This window comes from Sebastes umbrosus, chromosome 23 (assembly GCF_015220745.1).
Source record: "Sebastes umbrosus isolate fSebUmb1 chromosome 23, fSebUmb1.pri, whole genome shotgun sequence".
Classification (NCBI taxonomy): Eukaryota; Metazoa; Chordata; class Actinopteri; order Perciformes; family Sebastidae; genus Sebastes; species Sebastes umbrosus.
The window spans coordinates 1,069,585-1,091,481 of record NC_051291.1 but is presented as its reverse complement, the minus strand read 5'-3'; the positions used below and the strand labels follow the sequence as shown (position 1 = coordinate 1,091,481).

General features: G+C 40.1%; 2 protein-coding genes across 2 annotated transcripts; both read right to left on the bottom strand.

Annotated features, from left to right (window-relative positions):
- Nucleotides 1-1,053: 1,053 nt before the first annotated feature.
- On the bottom strand, nucleotides 1,054-20,063 carry LOC119482583 (NACHT, LRR and PYD domains-containing protein 14-like). Its single transcript, XM_037760255.1, has 7 exons — nucleotides 19,995-20,063; nucleotides 8,693-9,285; nucleotides 6,784-6,960; nucleotides 4,013-4,186; nucleotides 2,893-3,066; nucleotides 2,174-2,347; nucleotides 1,054-1,423 (listed from the first exon to the last, which is right to left on the bottom strand). The coding sequence occupies exons 1-7, from the start codon at nucleotides 20,061-20,063 to the stop codon at nucleotides 1,402-1,404; spliced, it is 1,383 nt and encodes a 460-aa protein (XP_037616183.1). The 3' UTR covers nucleotides 1,054-1,401.
- Nucleotides 17,805-19,519, bottom strand: LOC119482590 (ankyrin repeat domain-containing protein 16-like). Its single transcript, XM_037760262.1, has 2 exons — nucleotides 18,948-19,519; nucleotides 17,805-18,830 (listed from the first exon to the last, which is right to left on the bottom strand). The coding sequence occupies exons 1-2, from the start codon at nucleotides 19,274-19,276 to the stop codon at nucleotides 18,827-18,829; spliced, it is 333 nt and encodes a 110-aa protein (XP_037616190.1). The 5' UTR covers nucleotides 19,277-19,519; the 3' UTR covers nucleotides 17,805-18,826.
- Nucleotides 20,064-21,897: the final 1,834 nt, after the last annotated feature.

Sequence of the window (21,897 nt, the reverse complement as noted above, 5' to 3'; positions counted from 1 at the left end):
CTCCTGATATCATTTCCCTTCTTTCTTTGTCATATTTGTTGCACTCTATAAGAACATGTTTGACAGTTTCCGGTTTATTACAGTGCGTGCATAGTCCAGTTGGGTGCTTGTCTATTCTATGGAGTGTTTGGTTTAATCCTGTATGTCCTATTCTCAGACGGGTAATGACCATCTCTTCCACCAGCTCCTACATGTGTCTGAATACTGTACAGATGTCTCCCTGTGTCACTAAAGTCCCAGTATTCCTGCCAGGTTTTGTGCATGTAGTCCTAGTAGTTTTAACCTCTGCTTTACTTAACGGTATTTGTATGTCAATTAAGTGTCGTTTTAATGATTGTTTGGCCAAATATATCTGCATTCTCATTTCCTTCCACCCCTATGTGTGCAGGAACCCAAAGGAAGGAGTGTGGATCATTCTGGCTAATAATTACTATATCCCAAAAAAATAAAGAAAAGAAAAAGAAAACAAACAACCTCATATTTTTCCAATCATATTAATTTGTCTAAGATACTGAAATAATGTTCTATAACACTCATTTAGTGAGTTCTTTTGTAGAACATGTAATGGAAATTCTGTCAATATTCCGAGATGAGTCCTAATGAACGTTGAAATAAGGATCTCAAACAGATGAAATGTCTTTGTTGTATTTTATTCTTGCAAGAAGAGGCACTGGTTATACAGAGTCACACAAAGTCTGCAGAAGAGTGCACTGCAGGAGATTATTACAATGTGATTATATAGAAATCTACAACAGGGACTGTGAGAAAAGGAGTTGTTTTACTCAGACAGTGTCCCAGTAAAAGTCAACACTCAGTACTTTCCCACTACATGAGACGAAGAGCACACAGACAGGAACTCTCCACTGTTGCATAAAGAGACATCATTACATACAATGTCATTTTCCATTACAAATATCTATTAAATCAAAGTGTACTTTAATCTCTTTGAGGCCTTCTTTCTTCCTCATATCTCCCACAATGCAACATGACATGCTCCACCGTTTCCTCTTGTCCACAGTAATCACATCTACCTGTGTCATGTTTACCTGTCAGTCAGTTATCATGTCATATGCAGACGCTCTTCCTGAGGGCTCGGTTTTAATAGGGTAACTTTATTAACTTATTTAGAAATATGTGGAAGTAAACAGCAAAACTCCATCGTTCCACAGGGTGGAGCTGCGACACAAAGCAGAGCAGAGAGATCTATTTAAATGTGTTCATCTACAGTTATGTTGTCATGAACTGAACTATTCTGCAGAGGCACTTTGGGTTCAGAATACATGAATGAATAAACAAAGACAAAATCAGATGCAGGTCCAGGTGGTGAACCTCTGTGGATCATCAGGACACGGCTGATCCTCTCAACACATCCACTTTTCTGATCACTCACTCTGACAGAGATCACCACCCCGACACCTCCCATCTGTTGAGAGAAGAAGAGAACAGAAGTCATGAATCAGTGTTTACAGAGACTCCCTTCATCAGCTGTCAGTCACTGATGCAGCACACAGTTCATTTATAAACTATCATTAGCAGAACCAACCTCCATATCTCCGCTCACTACTCAATATCTCCAACAGGAACCGCAATTTATCTTCTAGCTGATTCATCAGTGTGGTCGTTCCTAAAGTCTGCACCTCCTCTGGTCCTCACTCATTCCAGTGTGCTGCTCCTAGTGACTGGAACGGGTTAATAAAGACACTAAACCTCCACACCCTCATCCCGTTACCCTCCTTTAATAGCTCTATGGGCAGACCACATCATGGTTACTAAATGTAACCACGGTTCTATGAAATAAGAGCCAGTGATCTGAGGCTTCAGTCAGACTGATCTCAGAGCTGTGACAGAGATGAACTGATCAATGAGAGAACAAAGACTTTCTGATCAGATCTGATGGTACGACAGTTTGATGGATGAGGACCACTGTCTCTATACATGATGTGATGCTGTCAGCTGTAATCCAGCTTTATTTCCTGGAGACATGAACACAACAACAACATCTTCTTCACATCAACTCTAACACATGATCACAACAAGCTTCTGGCTGATCTGATTGGCTGACTGTTCTCTCTCTCTCTGTGTGTCACCGTTCTCCTCTCACAGCTTAACGGAGGAAACACATCACAACAATACTGCTGGAACCAGCATGGACCGACTCCGACCCTCTACTGACCTCAGAGTCTCCAGACTACAGTGTTGACTCTCCACCAGATCAGACAGCAGCTTCACTCCTGAATCCTTCAGGTCGTTGACTCTCAGATCCAGCTCTCTCAGATGGGAGGGGTTGGACTTCAGAGCTGAGGCCAGAGAAGCACAGCTGATCTCTGACAAACTGCAGAACCTCAATCTGAATAAAGAATAAATGATGAAGATAAAAATCACTTTATAATCCAATCAGATGTGTTCATCATCCAAATGTCACATCAACATTCATACACCTGTTCATGTCAACACACATCAATAACATGCTGCTGATCTCTGTGTTCATCTATGTGTGTGTGCTGAAGGATTAATATCAATGATCAGACATTATTTGTGGAACACGTTGAAACAAACAGAAACCAGAGAAATATTTCTACTTCATGAAGTAAACTTGATCAATTTAGAACCAATATTAGTTCAGAGGATCTTCTGTATCCAGATGTGACCATTTACCAACAATGATAAACATTCATTTACTTTAACAACTAACAGTGGACATTTTCTACACTTTCTTTAAGAAACACAAGTCTTTAGTGACTGCAGACTGAATTTAGTTCAAGAAACATGAAAATATGAAGAAAAGGACATTAACAACTTTATGGATGGAAGTTATGTTTGTACATAAATCAGGTTCAATTGTTAATTAAAGATATAAGATATCTAACAGTAACAGAGAGTCAGTGAACTGACCCCAGAGTCTCCAGTCTACAGTGTGGACTCTCCAGAAAACCACACAGGAGCTTCACTCCTGAATCTTTCAGGTTGTTGTTTCTCAGATCCAGCTCTCTCAGATGGGAGGGGTTGGACTTCAGAGCTGAGGCCAGAGAAGCACAGCTGATCTCTGACAACCAGCAGCTCCTCAATCTGAATAAAGAATAAATGATGTAAGTTTAGAAGACAACGTTCCTGCTTGAAATCATTCAATGTTTAATAATGTGTTCAGAGCTGAAGAAGGTTTAGAACGTAGAAATTTAGAAAATGTAAACTCCAAACACCTGAAGCCAACAGGATGCAGGTTAAGAACTGTCAAATACAAACAGTGAAACAGAGCTCTCATTAATATTAATGATAACGTGCTGCTACTTCAAAAAAGACATAGTGACTTCACCTCTTAAACTCTGACAGCTCCACCAGTGGATCCATCTATACAAACTCATGTTGAGCAGCCAAACACAAATAAAAACCACAGAAACTGATTCAAGATTCAACTCAAGATCTCAAAGTTTCTAAAGATGTCAAATATGTCAGGATGGATTTTGGGGAAATGTGAACAAAACTCATCTACAATATATATTTTAGGAATAGTTGAGTCATAAAATCAAAGCATCTTCAGTTTAAACTCTTCAGTCAGTAAAAGAATCATAAAGCTTCATAACATTTATAGAAAAAGTAAATAGTGAATATATTTGTTATTGTCTGATAGCTGAAACAGAGATTATTTATTTATTCTTCATATTTATGTTGTTTTATAATTTATTTTAACATGATGAAGTCAGGTGTTGTGATATATGAAGGTTTTAAATGTGTAGCTCAACAATGCTCTGCCACAGTCAATGGACTAAACCACTGAAGAAGAAAATGGACTTTAGCATTAAGATACTCAGTGTTTTTCCTGGAGACATGAACACAACAACAACATCTTCTTCACATCAACTCTAACACATGATCACAACAAGCTTCTGGCTGATCTGATTGGCTGACTGTTCTCTCTCTCTGTGTGTCACCGTTCTCCTCTCACAGCTTAACGGAGGAAACACATCACAACAATACTGCTGAAACCAGCATGGACCGACTCCGACCCTCTACTGACCTCAGAGTCTCCAGACTACAGTGTGGACTCTCCACCAGATCAGACAGCAGCTTCACTCCTGAATCCTTCAGGTCGTTGTATTTCAGATCCAGCTCTCTCAGATGGGAGGGGTTGGACTTCAGAGCTGAGGCCAGAGAAGCACAGCTGATCTCTGACAAACTGCACCACCACAATCTGAATAAAGAATAAATGATGAAGATAAAATCACTTTATAATCAAATCAGATGTGTTCAGGTTTTAAATGTGTAGCTCAACATCACTACGTCCTAATCAATGATCTTTCCCCTAAAATGAGTAGAGTGACTTTGTCATTGTGTTATTGTGGATCATCATAATGTCAGCCTTCTACAGACATCATCCAGATGTCACCGCAACATTCATACAGCTGTTCATGTCAACACACATCAATAACATGCTGCTGATCTCTGTCAAGTCTGGAATTAGAGGATCAATATCAAATCAGACTTGTTGGACTTCATTACTTCATTTATTACATGGCCTTCTTCTCACTGTATCTGGGAGCTTAGCAGGTTTATGTCATTTACAGGAAAGGTCCACATTTGTTCAAGTGTGTCTATAAACAACAGCCACATGTCATATGTACATTAACAGAGTTATTGGTGGCAGTAATCATTCCTCCTGTGAAGTGGTCCCTTCATAACACAACTACACTGTAAGAAATGACTTCAGAAGCAACTGAAACTAATATGAAGATTCAGCAGTCTGAGTCCGACAAATCAAGTGAGTGTTTACTAGGGCTGGATCGATTCAACTATCTCCTGATTCAATATGTATTGTGATTTTTAAGTATTGTGATTCGATATTACAATTTATTGCTATTTTTGTTAACTTTTTTTAACACTAGACCATGGGAAAAAGTTGAATCATACACTTCTAGGGACTTTTAATTTGGAAAATATCTAAATGAATCCAGTAAAATTGTTTGATTTTCAGCATGTATGTAGTCAGAGATGTCCTGAAGTCAAATATATCAGTCATTGTCAGGAAGTATTTATTACATTTTTTCCAGCAAAACCCAAAAATCAAAGGCTAAATACATTTAACATAAATGTCAGTATCTGGGTGCTCTACAGTTGTAGCGTCGGCCCATTTGACCACGGCGATAAGAGCGACGGCCAGCTCCACCGCCACGTTACCGCCATACGATAACGTTTCCTGTCCGTGACAGAGTTAGCATGCAGCTTTAGCCGTGATGTCTAGCTCTGCTTTTCCTGTCAATGTGTGAAAGCCAAAGTGTTTCCATCCTTTACTGGATGTGTAGTGTTTACCATGCTGGATTTAACATGTGAGGGTGCAGGTCGTATCCACGCTGACCCTCCAACGTTTTATACTTTCTCGTTTCGGCTCGCTGTGGTTTGTTTTGGTTGGAACAGATATGAAGTCACGTTACTCAGACTACAACAATAAAAGCGGTAACTTCCTTCTACCTCCACATAGACTCAAATGGAGCAAATATATCGATTCTGGCATTAAAAAATCTATTTCTAAATCGTGAAGAAAAAATTGCGACACAAAGGTGAATTGATTTTTTTTCCCGCCCCTAGTGTTTACCAAAGTTACAGACTGTTTAGTACCAAATTCCCTCTTTGAGTTACTAATCCTCCTGCAGCTCAACAAGGAAACTGTCAAACACAACATACTGACTGGATACATACTAAGGCTGGGCAATATATCAATATTATATCGATATCGTGATGTGAGACGAGATATCATCTTAGATTTTGGATATTGTTTTATCGTGATATGGCATCAGTGTCGTCTTTTCCTGGTTTTAAAGGCTACATTTCAATAAAGTGATGTAATGATCTGAACTTACCAGACTGTTCTAGCTGTTCTATTATTTGTCATTTACACTTCGTCATGAGATCCACATTACTGATGATTATTTATCAAAAATCTCATTGTGTAAATAATTTGTGAAAGCACCAATGGTGAATCCTACAATATCGTCGCAATATCGATATCGAAGTATTTGGTCAAAAATATTGTGATATTTGATTTTGTCCAAGTCACCCAGCCCTAATACGTCTAACTCAGACTGCTGAAGCCTCCGATTAGTTTAAGATCAACTTTACAGGTCATTTTACACAGAACAAGACGGTGGATTTAGTCCTCATCTCGTAACACTCAGGTTAAACAGGGATTGCTTCACAGACAGAAGGAATGATGACAGACATCAATAACTCTTTGAATGTACATATGAACATGTGAGTATTGTATTCAGATAGACTTGAGAAAAATATGAACCTGCAAAGATGTTTCTGATGCAGAATATTTATTTGGTTTTTGATGCAATCTAAATGTCTGTGACTTCAAATAATTAGACAATGCTGACATGAAAACAGAGCACAGTTAGATCTGCTGTCAACAAGAACGTGGGAATAACTTAGAACCATAGAAACCTCTGATTAGATGGTGTCGCTCATAATCATCACTTATATGCCTTTAAGTTGGTGCAATACATGTTTGTTGAAGAGTGCTGCACCTTTAGACATGTTCAAATAGAGAGCTACAGGAATGAGTCCTAAAACCCAGAGATGAGTTAGAATTTTAGCACTTCCTGTTCCCTCGTCTGGAGGTCAATGGGTTTTTAGTTAGATGTCTGAAATAAGCTCTGTGGTTAAAGGTCCAGTGTGTAGGATCTGGCGGTATCTAGCGGTGATGTAAGGAGATTGCAACCAACTGAAGCTTCTGCTGTGTGCGTAGAGAGTTTGTGTACAAACTACATAAACTACAGTCAGTGAACTGACCTCAGAGTCTCCAGTCTACAGTTTGGACTCTCCAGTCCAGCAGAAAGCAGCTTCACTCCTGAATCCTTCAGGTTGTTGTTGTCAGTCAGGTGCAGCTCTCTCAGATGGGAGGGGTTGGACTTCAGAGCTGAGGCCACAACTTCAAAGTGAGGATCTGAGAGTCCAAAGCCAGAAAGTCTGTCATGACACAAAAATGACAAAATATGTTATTATGAAAGAGGACAGTTTATATTTACTTCATGCATTTGATGACTAAACAGTTTGATATATACTTCTTTGATTAACATTTGCTCCTCACATCAGTGGTTCAGCTAATCTTATCTCACTGTTTGACATGAAACAATAATTCTCATCACTCTCTCTCAAACCTGCAGACTTTTAATCTTTGTTTTTCTTTAATCTTGCAGATGAAGAGAGAGAACATGTAGTTACATTGAGGCTTCCCTAATGTCCAGTCTGTCAGTGTGATCTGATCCCAGGTCTGTCTCCACAAAGTTAGCATGAGGCCTTCTTGATTAGAAAAGCATTTTTAAAACTCAGTGAATAAGTAATAATAATACAGTTGATAAAGATGACCTCTCTTTGCTAGCTACCTGCTGCTGTCAGGTTCACGTCCATAAATGGGAAAATTCAGTGATTGCTGCCAAACGGTAGAGAAATTAAACAAATCGTGTAATAATATTAGACCTGTACATAATCAAACATTCATATAATTAGATATTTTGATGACTGCATGGCGTTTTGTCATTAACACTCTTTTCTGAGCATCAAACGTATTCACCTCACAAACACAATTAATGAACCAATAAGGTTGCATTATTTTCAACATAATGTCATCAGAAAGATGTTATCAGTGTTTCAGCATTAAAAACACAACATTGATCTTTGGTGTGTATAAGATCTCTTAAAAAGTCTGAATTCTACCATTCTGCTGTTATATATTCATCAGACCGCTGTTATTGGTGGAAGCTGTGTATTTCCATCTTTTCTGAATCTGTCCAAGCATCTCCTGAAGAACACATAATCCACCAAAGAGCTTGTGTTAAAGTGTTATTTTACCGTGTGTCTCTGTAACGTGTTAAAGTATTATTTTACCGTGTGTCTCTGTAACGTGTTAAAGTATTATTTTACCGTGTGTCTCTGTAACGTGTTAAAGTATTATTTTACCGTGTGTCTCTGTAACGTGTTAAAGTATTATTTTACCGTGTGTCTCTGTAACGTGTTAAAGTATTATTTTACCGTGTGTCTCTGTAACGTGTTAAAGTATTATTTTACCGTGTGTCTCTGTAACATGTTAAAGTGTTATTTTACCGTGTGTCTCTGTAACGTGTTAAAGTGTTATTTTACCGTGTGTCTCTGTAACGTGTTAAAGTGTTATTTTACCGTGTCTCTGTAACGTGTTAAAGTATTATTTTACCGTGTGTCTCTGTAACGTGTTAAAGTATTATTTTACCGTGTGTCTCTGTAACGTGTTAAAGTGTTATTTTACCGCGTGTCTCTGTAACGTGTTAAAGTGTTATTTTACCGTGTGTCTCTGTAACGTTTTAAAGTATTATTTTACTTTCTACAGTTACTGTGGTGTCTTCCTGATTTTAGCAGCTTTTCTTTCATCAACTTCTCAGAACTTAATCTGAATTTATTATCGTTTTCTAGGTATTTGTTTTGGATGGCAGGTGTGTTGTTCAGGACCCAACGAAGCACAATGTCGAGTGTGAAGTTGTTTGTTTTAACTCAACATTTGAAACAGCTCAAGAACATCTGTGACAAAATACAACTGACATATTTATGTAATAAACACGTGGAACACCTATAAGAATATTATATTTAAGAATAATTTATAGTGTGTATATTTTAATAACTAAACTACTAATCTACACTGATCTATAAAGTTAATCACATCTGGACTTACACAGCTTTTCTGCAGTTCCTCACAGCTGGAATCAGTCTCCGTCGTCCCTCCTCTGATGTCTTGTACTTGTTCAGGTCCAACTCATCCAGAACCTCCTCTGACATCTGCAGTATGTAGGCCAGAGCTGAGCACTGGAACACAGAGAGTTCCTTCTCTGATCTGTTCTCTGACTTCAGGAACTCTTGGATCTCCTGATGTACCGAGTGGTCGTTCATCTCCGTCAGACAGTGGAAGATGTTGATGCTTCTGTCAGGAGAGGTATTAACTCTGTTCATCTCCTTCAGGTTGTTGATGATTCCCTGGATGATTTCTGGACTGTTGTCTGTCCGACCCTGCAGACCTCCTAAGAGCTTCTGGTTGGACTCCAGAGAGAGGCCATGAAGGAAGCGAACAAACAGGTCCAGGTGGCCATTTTTACTTTCAAGGGATTTCACCATGGCTCTCTTCAGGAAGTCATCCAGGGTTGAATGAACATATCTTTCTCCCAGGAAGTCCTTCAGTACCTCTGTGTTGCTGTTTGTGTAACAGTGGAACATGTAGACTGCAGCCAGAAACTCCTGAATGCTCAGGTGAACAAAGCAGTAGACTGTTTTCTGGAAGATCACAATCTCTCTTTTGAAGATCTCTGTACAAACTCCTGAGTACACCGAGGCCTCTGTGACATCCAGACCACACCGCTCCAGGTCTTCTTGGTAGAACATGATGTTTCCTTTCTCCAGCTGTTCAAACGCCAGCCTCCCCAGCTTCAGAAGAACTTTCCTGTCAGCCTCCATCAGCTCCTGTGGACTCGTCTCACGTCCCTCACCGTACTTCTGCTTCTTCCTCTTTGTCTGAACAAACAGGAAGTGTGAGTACATGTCAGTCAGGGTCTTGGGCAGCTCTCCTCTCTGGTCTGTAGTCAACATGTGGTCCAGAACTGTAGCAGTGATCCAGCAGAAGACTGGGATTAGACACATGATGTGGAGGCTCCTGGATGTCTTGATGTGTGAGATGATTCTGCTGGACAGCTCTTCATCACTGACTCTCCTCCTGAAGTACTCCTCCTTCTGGGCGTCAGTGATGAAGCCTCGTACTTCTGTTACCCTGTCAACACATGCAGGAGGGATCTGATTGGCTGCTGCAGGTCGGGAAGTTATCCAGACGAGAGCTGAGGGAAGCAGATTCCCCTGGATGAGGTTTGTCAACAGCACGTTGACTGATGACTTCTGGGTGACATCAGACACAACCTCGTTGTTGTGGAAATCCAGTGAAAGTCTGCTTTCATCCAGGCCGTCAAAGATGAACAGAACTTTACAGACAGCGAGCTTCTCTGCTGTGACCTTCTGTAATGTTGGATGGAAAACATGGAGCAGCATGAGAAGACTGTACTGCTCATCTCTGATCAAGTTCAGCTCCCTGAACGAAAGCGGAACCACCAGACTGACATCTTGGTTCTCCAAGCCCTCTGCCCAGTCCAGAGTGAACTTCTGCACTGAGAAGGTTTTTCCAATGCCAGCGACGCCGTTCGTCAGAACGACTCTGATGTGTCTCTGTTGGTCAGGTAAGGCTTTAAAGATGTCCTGGCACTTGATTGGAGCGTCATGGAGGATCTTCTTCTTGGAAGCTGTCTCAAGCTGCCTCACCTCATGTTGGGTATTAACCTCTTCACTCTGTCCCTCTGTGATGTAGAGCTCAGTGTAGATCTCTTTGAGGAGGGTTCCACTTCCTGTTTCATCACTTCCTTCAGTCACACATTCACATCTCCTCCTCAGACTGATCTTATGTTCATCTACAACCTCCTGCAGACCTCTATTCAGACTGATCTTATGTTCATCTACAACCTCCTGCAGACCTCTATCTGCTGAAAGAGAGAAACAAAGTTTAAGACAAAACAAAGAAACTCATTATTTCTAATGCCAATATGAAAATAATCAATATAAGAACATATAAAGAAGTAAAGGTTATAAAGTCATCTTCCCTTCTTGAAGTCTAAACTAACGTCAACGTGATTTCTATATTTATTTTTAATAGTGTTTCAACGTGTCGCTCTGCAGGACCAGACGTGTGTTTGTAAGTCAGAGAAGGAGACTGTAGCAGGAAAGATAATGTTGTTCAAAGTCTGTGGCTCCTGTTCAGTTCAGTTCAGTTCAATTTATGTTTATATAGCGTCAAATCATAACAGAAGTTATCTTAAGATGCTTTTCATATAGAGCAGGTTTAGACCGTACTCTATAATTTAGAGACCCAACAAGAGATCCCCCATGAGCATGTATTGTTATACGACAATGACAAGAAGATAACTCCCCTTTCATCAGTGTGTCTGTCTGTCTGGGATAGAACAGTGATGTTGTTGCTTTACAGAGATTAATAGTTCTCCATCTTCATCTATGCAGATGGAGAACAAACATCATTCTGATTGGTTGATGCAAAGACGGAGTGCTATCATAAAAACAAAACATATAAATATAACATTATTTCTTCTGGGTTCAGATTTTCTCTCAAAGGAGAACAAAGTACAAGTGATGCAGAGCAGATATGTATGATGGAGAAGATCTGAAACAGTTGTCACAACAATAGTCAGTGTATTAAAACAACAAGTTTACAGACATGAAGACATCAGCAGTCACATCTACAGTCTTACTTTGGACAGTGCTGGTCTGACTGGCTGTCTGAGGTCCAGGTCTTTTTCTGGATCTGGACATCGGCTCCTCCACAGAAGCATGACTCCTCTTCTTCTCTCTGTGGAGACATTACTTTATTACTAAAATCATTTATTGATTGTTGGTGAAGAATATCCAGACTTGTCCGACACTGAAGCTCAGATGGTCTCAGAGAAGAGTTAAAGTGTTGGTAGTGAATTCAGCATTCAGTCTGTGATGAAAATGTTCCTTTATTTGAACTCTCTTGCTTTAATAAACAAGAATTAGCTGCTTTTCCTGTCTGACTGTCTTATTAAACATTTAGTGATCTGGCTGAAGTTTCTTTATTAAAGAGGAACAACGGACATTTTTAAAACATTGATATTAATCTATTCTAACAAGGAACACCAGAGTTACATGCTGTGTGTCTCAGACTGCTGGTCTACCTCAATATTTAGACCACTTCTAACCTCAGTTCAAACCTAACTAACTCAAACTAAACTACCCAAAGTGACTGTGAATCAGTAAAGGACATAATCAGCTCTCTTTGGTCTCTTTTAAATCATTGATATTATTCTGGAGGCTATATAACATGATGGGAGGAAAAAGAACTGCAACTTGCTCATGGACCTCATACTGTGAGGGCATGCCGGGAAACCACAAGGTGGCAGCGTCACATGTCTCTCCTCTACAGTCCACAGGGAGGAAACGGACTCAGACACTTTGGCAGTAAAGTAATAAACTGTTGGATTAACACTCACCCTGCCTCAGTCTACAGTCTTCATCCTTCTGCTCTGTTATTCATTTACAGGAAACCTTTGACCTTTGAGTTTATCTATGAGGGCGTGTGTATCACACAAATCAGCTTTATAACACGGAGTGTTCATGAGAATCTCTTTTAGCTTGAACAGGTTGAATTAAAATGAGTTTTGATCAAATGTTATCTCATTTTAATGTTTAAATCAATGTGATTAAATACTAATGTGCTTTTTCAGACTTATATGACTAAGATTCTTCTCAACATCTGAAAGAAAAAAACTATTGTCTGTTGCATAATAAAGAATCATTTAAGCCATTTTCCTGAGTTGCAACTCTTTTTCATAATCCAAACATAGATGGTAGCCAGAGATGACACTTCTTCTTGCTCAGTTAGTACAACATGAAGCTGCATGTTGAGGAATATAAATCTGTTAGCAGAACATTTAGTCTTCATCCTCAATGCATCATCATCCATCAGGTCAGCTTACAGTAGAAACAGTCTCTTACTTTGACTCTGAGGGTCCAGGTTCATCACTGAAGTCTGGAGGAGGATACCACATGGACCGGTCACTCTTCATAGACAGACAGCTGGGTACTGGAGACTCTGCTCTCTGTCTGGACTGAACTCTGCAAACACCAAGATGATTTACTTCATATCACATGAATCTCTTTTTAGGTCATTAAGGTCGCTCTAAACACACAAACTACTGCTGCTGTCGACAATAAGGAGGTTTAAAAGCTTGTTTTCTTAGATTAGATTACATCTTCTCTAGGTGACTGACAGCTGTCACAGATACTAAGAGGAAGAGTTTATTTGATGAAGTCTGTTAAATGTTAGTTGGCAAATACATTTGTGTATAAATGTGAATATAGCAGCTGTCTTACTTTGTGTCTGAGGGTGCAGGTTCATTACTGAAGTGTAGAGGAACATCTTTAGATATTGCTAAACCAAGCCCCCGGGAAGAGCGCCGGGATCTGAAGCTAATGTTTCGTAGTGGATAAAGGAGCGTTTCAGACAGAGGGTGAATACAGGTATATTCAGGCAGACGGTATGAAACATAATGTAGCATTGTCAGGGTCAACGTAGGCTGCCCTGAACGTTTAAATACAGATCAATAAGATCACTTCCTGAACAGATTCCACCATCAGCAGATGGGTTTATTAGTAGTTTAGCTTTATAAATCATGCTAACATCACATATCTGCTGGTGGTTGGTTCGCTTGCTTTCACACCAGAAACGAAACGCTCCCAGAGTTCACTTGGAAGACGACCGAGACCCAACTTTTAAGGTGGACCAGAGTTTGGTTGTTTGGTCTTCACCAGAGTTTGAATGAGCTTTCACACCGGCCCAAACAAACCGTACTAACAGTACAGACCTGAGTTTGTTTTAACCCAACAGAACGGGTCATGAGTGAAAGCAACCTGTTTCACTAGCAAGGGAGTAAATAGAGAGAGAGAAAAGCAGAACAAAGCGTAACCTGCTGACGGGAGCAGTTGATGATGATTATCTCCTTTAGTAGGTCATATATCACGGCTAGTTAGAGATACAACCCAAAGTTCTACCAAAGTTCAGCATCACTTTAACTGTGATTAGAAGTTACTGGTGACCCAGACCTTTGTCCAGCGATATCTCTGTCTATTCTACTGCTAATGGAAATATTCATCCTTCTGCTCTGTGATTCATTTACAGGAAACATTTGACCTTTGAGTTCATCTATGAGGGCGTGTGTATCACACAAATCAGATTTATTGTCTGTTGCATAATAAAGAATCATTTAAGCCATTTTCCTGAGTTGCAACTCTTTTTCATAATCCAAACATAGATGATAGCCAGAGATGACTCTTCTTCTTGATCAGTTAGTACAACATGAAGCTGCATGTTGAGGAATATAAATCTGTTAGCAGAACGTTTAGTCTTCATCCTCAATGCATCATCATCATCCATCAGGTCAGCTTACAGTAGAAACAGTCTCTTACTTTGACTCTGAGGGTCCAGGTTCATTACTGAAGTCCAGAATAGCACCTTTGGACCAGTCACTCTTCAGAGACAGACAGCCGGAGACTAGAGACTCTGCTCTGTCCTCCTCTTCCTCCACACGATCACTCATCTTCTGATCTGAAGTCAGTCTGAGAGGTCAAACAGAAACACTGACTGTGAACATTTAACACACATAGTATACAGTATAATAAAACCAGCCAGCGCTCCACCTGGTCACTTCTCTTTAGCTCTCTGCTTGTTTTCTTGGCTTACAGCAGGTTTAATGAGGATTATTCAGCCAGTCATGACTTTGTGTTCACAGAAGAATCAAACTGTTGACTTCATTCTAACATTTCTCTCCTCTACAGTCCACAGGGAGGAAACTGACTCAGACACTTTGAGAGTGAAGTAATACAATGTTGGATTAACACTCACCCTGCTTCAGTCTTCAGTCTTCAGTCTTCTGTCTTCTGCTCCGTTATCTCTAAATGGAGTCAAACACTTTAAGAGTCAGGCTTATCTTCCTGTTCATGTACCTGGATCACCTGGTCAGTGTGGCTCCTCCCCTCTCCATTTACAGGAAATCAGGTGAGTTTATCTGATTGTGTGTGTGTCTGTGTGTGTGTGTGTGTGTGTGTGTGTGTGTGTGTGTGCTTTTTAATGTGATGTGTTTATGAGTGTCATGACCCGGCTCATGAGCCATGACAAGAGAGGTGTACAAGTTTATTATTAAACATACAATAACCAATCAATGCATGAATGAATGAATCAGTGTGATCAGTGTGTCAGCAGATGGATGAGTGGTTGTGTGGTGAATGAAGGGTGTAAAACCTGATCTAGTAACACAGCCGAAGCAACCAAACAAGAACATGGTGGTGTAGGAATGGAGAGATCTCAGCTTCATCTTTAAATCATGTTCATAAATCTATTTAGTATAAAACTGAAGTAGTTTTTTCTGTTTTGTTTTCTTTTACAGATTTATACAAATAAAATTCTTCTGAATATCAGGATGAAAAATTATTCTGTCTGTTGCACAATAAAAAAATCATTTCAGCCATTTTCCTGCGTTGCAACTGTGCAACTCTTTTTCATAATCCAAACACAGATGGTAGCCAGAGATGACACATCTTATTGCTCAGTTAGTACAATGTGAAGCACAATTTTAAAATGTATTATATCATCATATGAGTTACATTTCTTGATCTTGATGTTTCTTCTGATATCATACTAAAGGTGTGAACGTTTCACTGTGTTTTACAGAAAAAGAGCAAGGACGTGCTGGATTTAGAAATACAATCACAACTTGGTAAAGTGATTAAAATGTGTTTTTATTTAGCAGCAGATGTTCAGAAGAGTCTTTGTGGAGTCTTTAAAACAGCTCTAAGTGTTGCTGATGAAGGACTTTATCAGAGAATAGTCTGCTTAGCTCTGTGACTGGAGTCTAAAGGTCAGACATGAGAGGCACAAACTGGAGCTACTGGGACTGTAACGTCTACTAGAACAGGGGTTCTCAACCTTTTGCAACTGAAGGCCCACTTGTGATTGTCAAAACATTTCCGAGGACCACCTTCCCAAATAAATGAGTACAAAACCTAACATGTTTATACAACAGATAATAAAGTGGGCTGTAGATATGTGTTATGCCACTGTCAGCTGTAATGACCAAAATACATATTCTGCTTACCCTCAGTGAGACACTTGGGCTTGCCTCTGGGAGATGATGAGATGAAGTGGTGGTGGGATGGGTGAGAGGCTGACACGCAGAGTAGCATTCAAAGTTGCTTTCAGTTTGTTCCTTGCCTTTGATTTGGTGACAGTCACAATGGAAAACCCTGACTCACATAAATAGGTGGTGGTGAAAGGCAACAGAAATTTGATTGCCCGTTTTGACAGAGAGGGATATTGACTGGCAGCCAGTATCCAGAATGAAGCAAGGTCTACTTGTGTGAGCTGAAGCTTCAGGCTGCTGTCTGCTGATAGTTCCATCAGTTCATTTTCCAACACAGTGGAGAGAGCTATGTCTTCTGAAGCAGGATCCACAGAGAAAGGGTCCAAAATCCAAAGGTTTCCATCTCGTGCATCTTCTGGGAAGTAGTCTGTAAACTTTCCTGACAACTGAGTCAAATGCTGGGTTATAACACTGGATATGTTGACATGAGGAGTGGCTTCCAAAGTTTCACTGAGGAGTGAAAACACGTCAAATCGTCCCTCCTTGACTCTTCTGTTCCACAGAATACGTTTTTTCTTGAAGCCCTCAATTTGGTCTGTGCTGTTTCTGCCTTGCATTGATATATTGAGCTGATTTAACTGGTCAGATAGATCTGATAAGTTGGCCAGTTTTGCACAAAAGTTCCCATCAGTGTAATGCTCAGCAAGAGGGGAGTGCTGCTCTTCCACAAATGTGTGCACTTCTTCTCTCAGTTCAAAAAGGCGATTAAGCACATGTCCCCTTGAAAGCCACCTTACTTCACTGTGGTACAACAGATCTGCAAATGATCTGCATCAAGTCTTTCACACAAAGCAGCAAAACACCTTGAGTTGAGTGCATTTTTCTTAATATAGTTAACAGTTTTCACAGCCACGTTCATGACTTCATGCAGTTCTGGTGACATCTGCTTTGTAGCTAGACTTTCCCGATGTAAGAAACAGTGCGTCCACTCCTGGATCTGTTTGACAACACCACGATGTCTTCCCGTCATTGATGCAGCGCCGTCTGTGCAAACACCTGTACAGTATTTCCAATCAAGACCTTTTTCGGTGAAGTAATCATCAGGGCAGCGCATTACATGATCTGCCGTTGTTTTTGTTGGAAGCTCCTTGCAAAACAATAGATCCTCGTGAAGATTACTGTCCTTGCAGTATCTTACAAAAACGAACAATAAAGCGGCATTGCTAACGTCAGTCGACTCGTCCAGCTGTATGGCAAAGTATGGGCTTGCCTTTATTCCTTCCAGAAGTTGGCATTTGATGTCATCACTCATGTCTACAATTCTACATGCAGTTTTCTCTCCCTGCTGAGGAACACTGTCAACTTTCATTTACTGTGTGAGATGTTAAAGAGGTTCTGTTGAATACTAATATGACAGAATAGCTGCAGTCTCATCTTTACTACGATGATGAGTTCACTGTCCAGAGCAGTAACAGATATTAGTTCATCTTAAAATGTGGACAGAAAACCACAGAAACATGTTGAAAGTGTCCATTAACACTAACGTTAGCTACGTTTCTTTGTTGATATCACAAAGTTAGATAACTTATTTTAAAATGAGTTAACTCAAAATACTTAAACATTGATGGAATAAATAAACTTGTTTTGTCTTCAAAAAGAGAGAAACTAGAATTCCCGCCTCACGGTTGTCTGCCCCCCCCAACCAGTCAAGTTACAGTTTACATCCACGTCTGTCCAAAATGTCATCACTTCATCATTTCATCATGCCCTTTAACCTTTGACCACCAAACTCTAATCAGGTCATACTTGAGTCCAAGTGGACGTTTGTGAAACTTGTGTGCCGAGTTTAATTTCAAATCCAGTTTCCATCATTTTAAATCCAGTTTAACTACATCATGATGACACTTAACCTTTACAACACCAAGTCAGTCAGGAAGAAAGCATTCACAGCATCAGTTCAGTGTTCACTGCATCCATTCTGATAAACCTCCTTTGTGCTAAAACAGAGGGAACGGTGACATCTGCTGGCAGAAAGCAGCTCCAGCAGGAACAACAGAACATGAACGGTGGTGAGAACGACCGCTTCAACACGGATTTCTGAGGGAAGAAGCTCCACGGGCGACTTTATGTGTCTGTGTTCAGTCATGTAACGTGAAAACTGGCAGAGTCACACATGAAACTGGAATCCTCCTGTACGTACATGATTAGTGAATATAAAATCTAGAGTACGCATGTTAATCAGTTCTGTTTGTTTATTTGACATCAAACATATTAAATATGAAGGAGCTGACTTTACACCTAAATCCAGACGTAATCTGTTTGTAGTCAGTTGAGAAACTGAAGTGAAGCCTCGACTGAATTCAGAGTTTATCTCATTCTTTCTGTTTGTTACAAGCAAATATTTATCTTCTATAATATGAGAAATGGCTGGTATTGGTTTTAATCATGGATGTATAAAGAGAACTGGATCCATGTGCAATTCTATTCATTGTGTGCAATATACTCACTGTTGTTTACAGTATGGTTATATAATTCACTTTTTTTATATTACATTCATGATCCAGATGCAATGTAGTGTTATTCTGCTGTGCATTTAGCCTGCGTATAGTCTGCATAACAATTAAATTCATCTTCAATAACAACTAGGCCTCTTCTAGAAGCTGACCTGGTGGATTGTGTTTAATAACTACTTTACCTGCATTATTATCCAACTCTGATTGTCTCTTTCCTTTTTAAACTTCTAAACAGATATTATTGTGATGTGCTTTTCTATGATGTTCATTCACTTTGATGACAAGACACATTCAGGCTTTTACAGACTGTTGGAAGTGAGCAGCTCATCTTTCTAACAACAGCTTTATCAGCTAATAGTAAATATCTGGGAGTTATTTATCTGATGGTTAGCATGCTGTCTGTGAACCTCTGGACCAGTGCTCTGATGAAGACAGGGTCCATGTTCCTCTTCTGCAGCTGGTTGAAAAGCATGTCCACCTGTGGCATGATCTTATGGAACAATGTCAGGAAAACACAGAAAGCCTCGTCTTCAAGCGTCCTCACAAAGCCCCCTGAGTCTCTGGGGATGTGTGATGTTGCCTGCTGCATGATGAGGTTCAGCTGATGCACACAGCAAAATAAGGCATATTTAAAGCCAACAGAGGGCGCTGCATGCATACACAACATTTCTTTTTATATCATCTGCTCCCTGGTTTAACATGCATTAATCATCCTCACCAGTCAGCTTTCTTCAGACTGTCCACGTTGGCTCCTTCCTGCAGCAGGTAGCTAACACAGGCCTGGTGGCTCATGGAAGCAGCTTCGTGCAGAGGCCTCTTGTAGTCGTTGTTGTGCAGCTCCACATCCATGCACACCTGCTTTATGAGATACTGCAGCATGTCCAGGTGTCCTCTCCTGGCAGCATAGTGCAGCAGGGTGTCCCCAGACCGACCGAAGTGTCTCCTGCTGACAGACTGAACCTCAGAGCTGCTGATCAGTCTCTGCAGAGAGTCAACCTGTCCATCCTGAGTGAGCTTCACCAGCTGCTTTAAAGTGTTCTCATCCATGCTGGTTAGAGGTCAAAGGTTAAAGGTTAAAGGCTGCAGCACCAACTACAAAAAGTCACTTTCTGGTCAAAATGACAGAAAATAGTCAAGCTGGTCTTCCTGAAGACATGCTGCAGAGAAGAGAAGAGTTCACTGTTGGTTATCTTCTTCTTCTTCTTTGAGCTTTATTGGTGGTTGGCAAACAACGATTTGGTGCATTACCATCACCTACTGGACTGGAGTGTGGAGCAGTAGATTGGCAGGAAAATAAAAATAAATAAATCAAATTAAATAAATAATTACTAATAATTACTATATCCCAAAGAAATGAAGAAAATCTAAATCAAAGAAAAATAAAAAAAGGAAAACAAACAACCTCATATTTTTCCAATCATATTAATTTGTCTAAGATACTGAAATAATGTTCTATAACACTCATTTAGTGAGTTCTTTTGTAGAATATGTAATGGAAATTCTGTCAATATTCCGAGATGAGTCCTAATGAACGTTGAAATAAGGATCTCAAACAGATGAAATGTCTTTGTTGTATTTTATTCTTGCAAGAAGAGGCACTGGTTATACAGAGTCACACAAAGTCTGCAGAAGAGTTGCACTGCAGGAGATTATTACAATGTGATTATATAGAAATCTACAACAGGGACTGTGAGAAAAGGAGTTGTTTTACTCAGACAGTGTCCCAGTAAAAGTCAACACTCAGTACTTTCCCACTACATGAGACGAAGAGCACACAGACAGGAACTCTCCACTGTTGCATAGAGACATCATTACATACAATGTCATTTTCCATTACAAATATCTATTAAATCAAAGTGTACTTTAATCTCTTTGAGGCCTTCTTTCTTCCTCATATCTCCCACAATGCAACATGACACGCTCCACCGTTTCCTCTTGTCCACAGTAATCACATCTACCTGTGTCATGTTTACCTGTTTTAAATAGTGTGCTGTTTAGTCCAGTGTGTCTAATCTAAGTCTTGATCTGATTGTCTCATCTCTCCTTCATTTCTCCCACTTTCCTCTGAACTCTGTAAAACCACCGTCCTTTCCTCTCTTCCTCCCATTGCTTCTCTTTCCCTCAGTCTCTGTTTCATAATGATCTTCATTTCTGTTTTGCTGAAGCTATAACTGTCAAATCAATGTCCTTATTTTTTGTAGCCTTCTTTGCAATCTTATCTACCATTGCATTTCCTTTGACCCCTATGTGTGCTGGTATCCATAACAACATTACTGTCAGCCCCATTGGCTCATTACCCAGGAAAACAAAATAAACAAGAAAGCAAAGCATTATGGTAAATGTAGTTTTCATTGAATTTACCTATATGAGAAAACACAGTCTCTTCACTTAGCAATGTTTAGTAGGTCCTTACATAAGTCTATGGGAAAAAGTCTTTTTGGGCCCGATGGCATCACGTGACGGACACAGAAGTTGTCGTACCGCCGTTTGGCCGCTACGAAAATGGGCATCAAGTCATATCATTCAGTTATCATGTCATATGCAGACGCTCTTCCTGAGGGCTCGGTTTTAATAGGGTAACTTTATTAACTTATTTAGAAATATGTGGAAGTAAACAGCAAAACTCCATCGTTCCATAGGGTGGAGCTGCGACACAAAGCAGAGCAGAAAGATCTATTTAAATGTGTTCATCTACAGTTATGTTGTCATGAACTGAACTATTCTGCAGAGGCACTTTGGGTTCAGAATATATGAATGAATAAAAAAAGACAAAATCAGATGCAGGTCCAGGTGGTGAACCTCTGTGGATCATCAGGACACGGCTGATCCTCTCAACACATCCACTTTTCTGATCACGCACTCTGACGGAGATCACTTCCATCTGTTGAGAGAAGAAGAGAACAGAAGTCATGAATCAGTGTTTACAGAGACTCCCTTCATCAGCTGTCAGTCACTGATGCAGCACACAGTTCATTTATAAACTATCATTAGCAGAACCAACCTCCATATCTCCGCTCACTACTCAATATCTCCAACAGGAACCGCGATTTATCTTCTAGCTAATTCATCAGTGTGGTCGTTCCTAAAGTCTGCACCTCCTCTGGTCCTCACTCATTCCAGTGTGCTGCTCCTAGTGACTGGAACGAGTTAATAAAGACACTAAACCTCCACACCCTCATCCCCTTACCCTCCTTTAATAGCTCTATGGGCAGACCACATCATGGTTACTAAATGTAACCACGGTTCTATGAAATAAGAGCCAGTGATCTGAGGCTTCAGTCAGACTGATCTCAGAGCTGTGACAGAGATGAACTGATCAATGAGAGAACAAAGACTTTCTGATCAGATCTGATGGTACGACAGTTTGATGGATGAGGACCACTGTCTCTATACATGATGTGATGCTGTCAGCTGTAATCCAGCTTTATTTCCTGGAGACATGAACACAACAACAACATCTTCTTCACATCAACTCTAACACATGATCACAACAAGCTTCTGGCTGATCTGATTGGCTGACTGTTCTCTCTCTCTCTCTGTGTCACCGTTCTCCTCTCACAGCTTAACGGAGGAAACACATCACAACAATACTGCTGAAACCAGCATGGACCGACTCCGACCCTCTACTGACCTCAGAGTCTTCAGTCTACAGTGTGGACTCTCCAGAA